Source organism: Helobdella robusta (assembly GCF_000326865.2).
Source record: "Helobdella robusta unplaced genomic scaffold HELROscaffold_48, whole genome shotgun sequence".
In the NCBI taxonomy this organism is placed as follows: Eukaryota; Metazoa; Annelida; class Clitellata; order Rhynchobdellida; family Glossiphoniidae; genus Helobdella; species Helobdella robusta.
This window is the reverse complement of record NW_008705215.1, coordinates 784838-794696: the sequence shown is the minus strand read 5'-3', so window position 1 is coordinate 794696 and position 9859 is coordinate 784838. Positions and strand designations below refer to the sequence as shown.

Below are 9859 nucleotides of genomic sequence, written 5' to 3'. Positions count from 1 at the left end.
TTCGGAGGAAAACCAATCAGTTCAACCTTCTGCTCAACACACTGGTCGGATCCACAGTAGCCGTTGTTCAATTTGCAGTCTGATAAAGTTTAAAACTTAAATAATCAATTTAGTATCGAATAAAAATTGAACTATACCAAATTCACCTACCTATAGCGTAAACTTCCAACTCCAGGATGACACTAGCTGAAACATTAGCGACGACGATCGATTGAGACAATGCAGCATTGCAGTTTGCATGCACCGGTTGAGCAAAAATTATATTTGTCGCCTCAGGAATGCTACAGTTTTTTTGGCCAACAATGATCTGCATATCTTCAACTTTTTATCAATATTAAATTCAGATAAGTTGAAATTAAATTTTTAAAAACGTTTGACGGTTAGATTGAAAAATTACTAACTATCAGTTTTTGTCGAAAAGTATATAGAACAGAAAGCAATTTTAAACTTTTTTTGGAGCACAACTTCAAAATAAGTAACTTTGGCATGAACAGCTGATGGATTGAGTACCTCTCCATCTGTCAGGTATTTCAATGAATCGTTATACTTTCCTGACACTCTTATCAGTTTCTCATAGGCAATGTTCATTCTAAAATCTTTGAAATTTTCAAAACGTTATTTGATGAAATTTATTAAAAATAGCATTTATAAATAAGTTATTGTAGAGTAATAACGAAAGGAAAATAATTAATTGCACTAACCTTCACATTTATGATGATTGTTTCTTACTTTTCCGTTCCCACACAAGCACTCAGAAACAGATTTGCCGTTTACAATGTTGACTTCACACACAAATTCTTCTCCGCAGTTTCCATTGTTGTTGCTACAATCTGGTTTTATGTCATTTACAATTTCTAAATGCCGTTTAAATTTTTCAATTAATTGATCAGTAGGTACATATCATGTGAAAAAAAACCTCAATGTTTATCTTACTATGCTTCATACTTTAATACAAAAGTATTTTCTAATTTTCTACCAAAACAATTTCACATTTCATATTTAATTGGGAAATTTGTAAAATTTAATGAATACAAAAAAACTCTTGAACACACAGACCCCTCTCCATGCAGTCGTGTCCTTTCCATCCACTGAGGCACACCGCCCTGCACCGATCCTTCAAGCCATCAGCTGCTGAAGCGCAGTGCTTCGTGCTCGATAAACCTGACGGATACTCCAAACTAAATCGGACTGGTTAGGTAGGAAAGGGCTATTAGATAACTAAATTTTATCAAACTACTGTTACTAAACATTGAAAATATTAATAATTTTTGGGTAATTAATTAAATAATTAATAAAAATTCAGTTCAAGTTGTCACAACTTATCATATTTGAATGTGAAATAAAAATGTTTTCTGTACAAAATTTTTTTTTCAGTTTTATCAAATTTTTAACTAAAAAAAGGACCTAAAAAGATTGGCTGACGGCCTCCGAACTCGACCGACTTATCGCACTTACCACAAGCTGTTGGTTCGCTCACGATCTTCGGTGATATTTCGCTAACCTCACATTTGCAAGCATTGTCTGTCTGTCAGGTATTTAGTTTGAAAAGTTTATCGCATTCAATTTCATAAGGTGTGAGACGCAATTGATTGTAATTATTCTTACAAGATCAGATTTCTATAAACCGAAATTTGAATACCAAATGACAAGTTAATGTTTTCAATTTTTTTGATTTGAAAAAAAACTTAAAAGAAGCATTGCCTAAAACATGAAAATATAAAATCAAAGTGAGAGATCAATAAACAGACAATAAGAAACATCGTGAAGTTGCGTTCGTAGCAGTGACGTTGGCAGTCGCGTAGAAGTGAATTGGAGTACGTGCGAGTGTCGCTGGCCCCTTGTGGTGACGAGCCGACAATCGAATAGCAGCAAGTATCGGCTGCACGTCCTAAGAAGTTGAATTGAATGACATGATCATTTAAATAAAATTGTCATTTTAAGTGGAAAGGTTTCAATCGAACTGTTTTCAAAAGCTAAACAACACTTTTATATTTGTAAATATAAAAAAATTAAACTTTTCAAACGTCTAATGATATGATGGAGAAGATAATAATTGAATAAATTCAGCCAACAAACCTTTTGTAATTAATTTGATCTTGTTTTAAAAATATATGTAAATATAGTCACTTATTCATTTGATTATACATTTATTTGCTCATATTTGGCTCAGTCATTTCAAATTCGATTGTTCAACCAGTTATTTACGTATTTTTCAATTGCAAATGTTAATTTGAGATTTGATTAATAAAGAAACATGATCATGCAGATGAAACGGTCTAAATCATTTTCAGAGCTTTCAAATGAGACCACCGTGGTAGACAGAGGAGGCATCGGGAGCTCCACACGCCCTACCATCAGCTGGACAGACCATGTCGCAGTGGGATGAGGAGACGGCTGCACTGACGCGGGTGGCACAACTGCATTCACTTCCGTTCTTATTTGTTTTCAAAAGTAATTTTAAATTTACAAGTTGAGGTAATTTTTCAAATTTAGATTTTTTTTTTAAAAATATGAATAAAAAGTTTAATTAAATTAAAAAATTAATGATATTTGGATCAAAATAGTTGTTCTATTAGACAAATATTTTTTAATCAAAACAATTTTGATGGGTGGCTTAAATTCACATGGTGAGATTTGCAACAAATTTTAACAGCTATATAGTATATAAAACAAATCGAAAAAATTCACAATGGCAAAATGTTAGCAATCTTTTAATAAGTGAAATATACTTTCAGAGCAATCATGCCAGCTCTCTCACTCGACGGCCGACAAAGCTCTCTGCATGATTTGACTGAATCAACTTTCCCTGGTGTTCCATGTTTATCTGCTGCCACGAATTTGTAGCAACCCACATACAGTTCTACAAATTTGTTGTTTGATAATATTTTTCAATTTAGAACATTTTGAAATTTCTAATTTTAGATACTCTTTTAATGAATGATATTCATATGAGAATATACCATGCGACTGAGTAGAGGTAACAAGTAGAAAAAGAAATAATTCAATATTTAGGACATATACATCAAATTTTGGTAGAAACATTTTACGTTAAAATTAAGCATTGTTTACATATTTGAACTTTGAAAACATTACATCATCATTGAAAAGTAAAAAAATCAAAAAATCATTTCTTTGGCATTTTTTGAACGAACAAAAAATACATCCACACACATACATTCATTCATCAACTCAGAATGGAGGTGTTTTTCTCGTTGTGTGTTTGTGCGATTGTGTGCCTCCGTATTGACCATGCACGTGTCTGAATGGGTCTAATGCGTGCGTGTATATTGTATTGAAAATAAATTTTTGTTTTCAATTTTCATATATGTTTAAGTTGTTACATCGTGGCATATGAAACTTGTGGTTTGTACACAACTATTTTTAAAGTTCCATTACAGACAAGTACGTGTCTAATGTTATTTATTTCACGAACCATGTGCACAAACTTTCTGTATAGTGTTCCAATGTGCTGTTGTACGCACTCCTGTTTTTATTATTTCCACTAATTTCCACTTTTTTTATTTGCGTCCTTTTTTTATCGTAATTTTAATTTAAATGACCTTCTTAACTTGTTTGCGATTTTATAATTTTAAATATTTTAGAATCAAATTTTAATTATAATTATATAATTTAATTTAATTATAATTTATTAAAATTATATAATATTTTATTTTAACGGCTTCTTTTAATATTTTATGTGTTTATATTCCGATATTTTCAACGGTAATAAAATTTTATATTATTTTTGAATTTTAAAGCTAAAGAAAGAACTATAATATTCTTATTACCTCATGTTATTACAAAATTAACCTGCCACATTGACAGACTATCAGTTTGTGTATTTTGTAAATAAAAAAATTTCTTTCTGGCAATTTATATAAACTGAAATTAAATTTGCAGCATTCTTTATTGCCTGAATGGATGATTCATCGTTTTCGAGCGAGCAATTTGTTAGAATGGAGATTCTTCCAGTGGACACCTGCATAAAAATGAACACGGAGGTCAGGAAAAAGTGTTCACTGGAAGGTTGTACTTTCTCCGCTCGCAATAACTCGCACCTGAAATATCACAAGCTCGTGAAACATGGAGTTGGTAAGAAATTGAAGTGTCCCTCGTGTGAATACACCTGCCTCAACAGGTCAATGCTCAACAGTCACTTGAAGAGGCACTCGCTGGAAAAGCCGTTTTCGTGTGAAACCTGCGGAAGCTGCTATAAATTTTCAAACTTGTTAAAAAAAAATTTCAGCAAAAATCCATCACACGACCAACAAATTGTAAAATTAGATAAAAACGATGATATTTTCGCCTTAATAAAAATTTTTGAAGGACTTAAGAAAAAAAATAAGACAGAAAAGAATAAAAAACAAATTAAAAATAGTGACTTTTTTGAATTAAATCACTTTAATGTTCGACCATTTATCGAGGAAGGATGTTTTGATGAAAATGAACTAAAGTATAAATCAGCTGACTTCTCTGATTGTGAAATGTGGATGAAGGAGATGAAGATAATTGGAGAGGTCGATGACGACTGCATGGAGATTGACGAACCACAGCTTTTTGATAACTATTCTATATTTGATGATGACGAAAATTTTCAATTTGATTGAGCTAACATAATCATTTTTTTTTCATTATATCATTTTAGCAACCATTCACAAAATTTTCGATCGATTTTTAAATATGATTCACAATTTTTATTGAAAAACTTTTTTCTCACAAATATAAATTATGTAATGAAAAAGTTTCAAAATTTTTGACAATTTGTGGTACTATTTGTCATGTTTGTTTTGATTGTGATATTTCAGGTTATGATTATGCAGAAATTTTTTGAAAACGTTTTTGATAAAATACACGACTTTAAAAAATATTTTAATTGTGTATAAGAACGTTCAACAACTGTACATTTTCAAAATAGAAGTTAAAAAATATATTCGTGAAATATCTTTAAAAGTTTGTCTTTCATGTTAAATAAAATGAACACGGTAGTACTAGATCAAGTTTTTGATGTATAATAAGGATTTCTTAAATTGTTCACTGCTGCTAAGTAGATGAAAATAAATAATTAAAAAGTTTTTGAGCGCTTAATGATTCTGGTTTAGTTGGAATAAAAAAATTCTAAAAACATCTATATCACCTTGTTCATGTTTATATGATAGAAAAATTAATAAGTGTAACCTTTCACAATAGCCGATTCAATGAACACGTTCTACATAATTTGTTAATTATTTTTTTAAAAGTTTTCTATATTTGTTTGGAATTTTGATACCTGTCCTTAACAGTCGAAAAGCGAATCAACTGTTAGACCGAATTTTTCGTTGATTACATTCTACCTGTGTAGTTAAAATCTGTGTGTACTTTATGAGATGCAATGATATCATCGATGATAACTGACGCGGGGAGACTTCGAAATGAGGGATCGTTTACAGCCTAAAAATTCAGTAAAATGACGTAATTGCTTCAAGGTCAAAGTTCAGTTCGAACGCTTCGTTACACTTTTTTTTATGTAATTCATGGGTGAGCATTGAGCAGGTTTGAAACCCTTTTGAAGGGTAGGGTACAGTGGCGGATTTAGACAACTTTGACGGGAGGGCAAAATTTTTACGGGCAGAGCAAAAATCTGTGGTAGTGTGGCAGACGACCTAATTTTGATGGATTTTTGGCATAAAATCGTTCTTTTTCTGACTTTTATTAAAAAATTGCTAAAAACTTGTGACTTCTTAGGCCCTACCCCAGGTCCGCCACTGGCGATGGAGATAGCAAAATGGTAGAGTTAAATTTTTAAATGAGAAATTAATTGGGTAGTAAAAACAAAACGTTTTTTATTTTGAAGATGAAACAAACATTAATGACAGGTCTGCAGCAAGATAGAAAGGGATATATAGATGAGTATTAAAGAATAGGCATTATAAAAATATATCAAATGTACAGAATAGTAAAATTTAAAAAGAAAAGTATTTTTAAAGTAATGATTTAATCAACAAACAAGTTTTAAACGTTTGAAGAGAGAAAGGTAACTGTAAGATTTTTAATGGAAATATTTTAGATAAAACAGGTCACCAATTTGATATTGGATGCAAATATTATAGGTATCATAAAAAAAATTTTGAAAATGTTTTGTCAAAATATTCAGACATTCCACGATGTATTGTGAGCTTAGTTTTAATTATTTTTAATAATATTATTAAAGCTAGTAGGTACCAATGTCATTGAAGCAGGCAGTTTGTGAAACGAATTCCATTTTCAGAGTAACGAAATTAACTAAAGTTTTGTCAACGAATCCTTATAATTTATAAAATTAATAAATAATAGTCAACTAAAGCTATTCGCTTCAAAAATTTTATTTCCAGAATCTTATAGTTTAACAATTATATAAACCGCAAACCTCAATGTAAATAATAAAATGCAACAAAATTAAAATACTTACTTGAAGAATCAAAGCGTGTCACAAAGTTATTAAAAAAAAATTTACAATCAAATGAATGAAAATGATATAAAAAAGATTTTATTGATTTAAAAATTGATAATACAGCATCCAAAAGAATTATTTCTTGAATATTAGTTCACAACTTTTATGAATGGTTTTTCAAAATATTGAAACACATAAAAGGATATGTAATGTTACTGTTTTCTTCTCAAGTTAGGAAACTTTTTAGCGACCACTTTAACTCTTTCTGGAGTTTGTTTCGTCACTATATCATCGGCAAGAAATATTCAAAAGGCAGATCTTCCAATTTATTGATGGCATCCTGTGATAATGGAATTCCCCAGAATGCAGCTAGTGGTGCTAAATTGAATTTACATTCCTCGGAAAAAATAATAAACCATTTGTCTATTTCTTCTTGGTTATTATTGGGTTTTTCTTTTCTAGACATATTCTGATAACGACGAAAAACTTGTTTATATATCGCCCAACCAAATGTATCGGCCAATTGGGCATACGTGTGTAAAGCAACCCCAGCATCGTTTTTCCAAATTTCAAAATCTGAGCCATTATTGAGATATCCAACTCCTTTCCATATTTGTTTATTCAACCAAGGAACAGTCCAACAGTCAAGATTTCCAATCTTTTTCATACCGTACAGATTGAAAACATTACTCGTTACCTCCAAAGTTCCTTCAAATGTCCATTCACTCTGTTGCATATTGTGGCCAATTTCATGAAAAATTCCCCAATACTTAGATGTATTTAATTTTAAAGCATTTTCATTGAGCAAAAATTTTTCACCTTCTGGATCCGCAACATCCAAATGAGTTACAATTGGATATCCAGCATGCATGGCACCGTATGAAGGTTGCTTGTCAGTCACCACCCACATCTTCCTAGAAGTTTTAACATCTGTGCCTCTCAAATCGTGATAATGTTCAATTAGAGTATCGTATATATCTATCACCGAACCTGGGTTTTTCAAATTTCTTATGCTGGATGAAGGTAGTGTGATTGTTATGTATTTTCCTGAAATATCTGCCCAAAGTCCTGGTAAATTTTTGTTTTCTTCCCAATTTTTTTGTGAAGAAACATCAGCAGAATTAAATTGTGGAGACGGGACAACATTTATAAGTTTTGCCGCTATACTGGATTTTTCTTTTGGGCTTTGAAACACAACACTACCCCCAATATAAAAAGATAAGTCATATTTACCAACAACTTGTATTTCAATCCTTTTAATCATTTTAGGCCAACGTTTTAAAGTAATTGCTGATACATAATCTGTATGTACTCCAACATAAATTATCCAAGTTCCACTCAATGCGGTAATTTCTAAACTTGCCTTTGATCCAGCGGCTACGTAGGTTCCTGAAAAAAAAAATTCTTCTTTTTCTGATGAAAACTCTAATGATTTGTCAAAAAAGTAAGGCAAATTTTTAAAATCTCCTGGAAAGTCACTAATGTACAATGCCTTGAACTGTTGATTCGATTTGAATTCTGCCAACAACTGCCAAAATTCAACCACCTGACGTTGGTGTAAATTTTTGCAATTAATCATACCTTTAGGGAACAATTTTTTCAAATTTGTGCTAGCTTGCTCCCAAAAAGAAATAATTTTTAATTTAAACTCAGCACTGTATTCAAGTGGAAGTTCTGAAACTTGACTCAGCAGTGCAGTTTTGTTGTACATATTTTCAATATTAGGATTACTTTTGAAAAATTTAGCCAAATTTGCACTGCCGGCTTTGTTCAAATTAGAATAGTACCAGCCATCGTTATCATTAGCGTAATCAGAAAAGTAAGTGATTCCGGAATTCAGTAACATCTGTCCGTATGGAATATTTCGAATTATTTTTCTCGAATAAACAGCATCCCATCCTGGTAAGGAAAAAGCGTATATAAAGGCACCTCCGTTTGTAACGTATTTGTCCACAACGGAAAAGTTTACGGTTTCTTTTAAACCATACGACACCAAAACATCAAATTGTTCTTCTAGAGCTTTTAATTCAATATTCTTTTTTTGCTCATCCAACATGCAGAATCTGAACAAATTTTTGTTGGTGTTTCCGGTTAACCAATTTAATATATTTTGGTAGAATTTTGAATTCGGTAAGTCATTTTTAAGTGTAACGAGTTCTCGTCCGTAAGATGCACGTGAAAAAGCGACGATTTTACCTTTCCCATATTTAGCTGCAGCCACAATAGTGTCTTCTTCGTTTAGGCCTGTTAAGATTGATTCTGCATTTTCACCAAACACAATTAATCTACCGGGGTTGGACAGCTTCTGAACTTTTCCAACATTGAGCAAAATTTCATCTCGCCACGAATCAGATGATAAGCTGCCGTTCAATCTGTATAAATAATTAAAATTTATAAATGTTATTTAGATTCGTTGTAATATGCACCCACCCAATTCGAATGCATGTTAAAAAAAACAGTACACTATCGTTAGCCAAATTAGTAAAACAGAAAATAAAAATTTTTGTAAAAACTCACAACACTTCTAACAGGAAGAAAATTAAAAGTAGGTTTGAACAAAAAATATTTTTCCACATTTTATGGAACTATATTATAAAAATAAAATAGACAAATGCAAATCATCCTTGCAAATGACTTACTTTTATAGTAAAAATGTATCGTATTATATATATATATATATAAGTATATATATATATATATGTATATATATATGTATATATATATATATATATATATATATATTTATATTTTCAAAAAATATTTTTTTCTGTTTTAGCTGCGTGCTTTTTATAAACGTTTATTGGTTCAGTTGATCGTTCAACCGGCAAACAATTTAATTACCGTGATTTCGTGACTTTCAGTTGGACAAAATTCACCAGTAATTTTAACGATGTTTGAAATTAAAAAATCGGATTTTTGGTTTAAATTGAGTTTATGAACTTCTTTTTATTAATCTTAGTTATTTTTGATATTTATATAATTAACTTCAAAAAAGCTTTTAAAAATGAGCAGATGATATTGAAATAACTGTATATCTTTGTTTAAATTTTAAAAACATCAATTTTATTTTCAATTTTGAAGTAAGCTTCACGCGTAAAAAAGCCAGTGCTACATAAATTGTAAAATGCTTAAAACCATACACGCCTAAATTCCATAGTAGTTTCTCCAAAACCAAATATGAAAACAATGTAACAAGCCGGTTATTTATTTAAAGCATTCTAAATGTTGAAACTTTTTTATTAATTAACCTTTTTTATGAATTTACTTATGTTGGAAACAATCACATTAAGAAACGCAAACGATGTAAAAAAATTAAGTGATCAATATTTCACATCAGTTAACGTGCTTAGAATTCTGTATGTTTTAAAAATAGTATTTTACAAAATTGATCGCTTTCAAAGTTTCATTGGGTTTACGTGAGTTCGTGTTAAAATGAAATTATCAAATAATGTC

At 30.6% G+C, this 9859-nt stretch overlaps 3 protein-coding genes across 3 annotated transcripts; 1 reads left to right on the top strand and 2 right to left on the bottom strand.

The window, feature by feature from the left end:
* Positions 1–701: 701 nt before the first annotated feature.
* HELRODRAFT_193355 (hypothetical protein) lies at positions 702–3783 on the bottom strand (the record flags this gene model as incomplete). The annotated part of the gene is made up of 7 exons (XM_009026600.1): positions 2961–3783; positions 2730–2860; positions 2311–2434; positions 1749–1888; positions 1405–1525; positions 1057–1188; positions 702–830 (listed from the first exon to the last, which is right to left on the bottom strand). Coding segments are annotated over exons 1-7 (858 nt in total), but the record flags the coding sequence as incomplete, so codon positions are not given.
* A 272-nt stretch (positions 3784–4055) lies between these two features.
* On the top strand, positions 4056–4235 carry HELRODRAFT_128555 (hypothetical protein; the record flags this gene model as incomplete). Its single annotated transcript, XM_009026599.1, has 1 exon — positions 4056–4235. A coding segment is annotated over one exon (180 nt), but the record flags the coding sequence as incomplete, so codon positions are not given.
* Positions 4236–6716: 2481 nt separating this feature from the next.
* HELRODRAFT_143641 (hypothetical protein) lies at positions 6717–7439 on the bottom strand (the record flags this gene model as incomplete). Its single annotated transcript, XM_009026598.1, has 1 exon — positions 6717–7439. A coding segment is annotated over one exon (723 nt), but the record flags the coding sequence as incomplete, so codon positions are not given.
* Positions 7440–9859: the final 2420 nt, after the last annotated feature.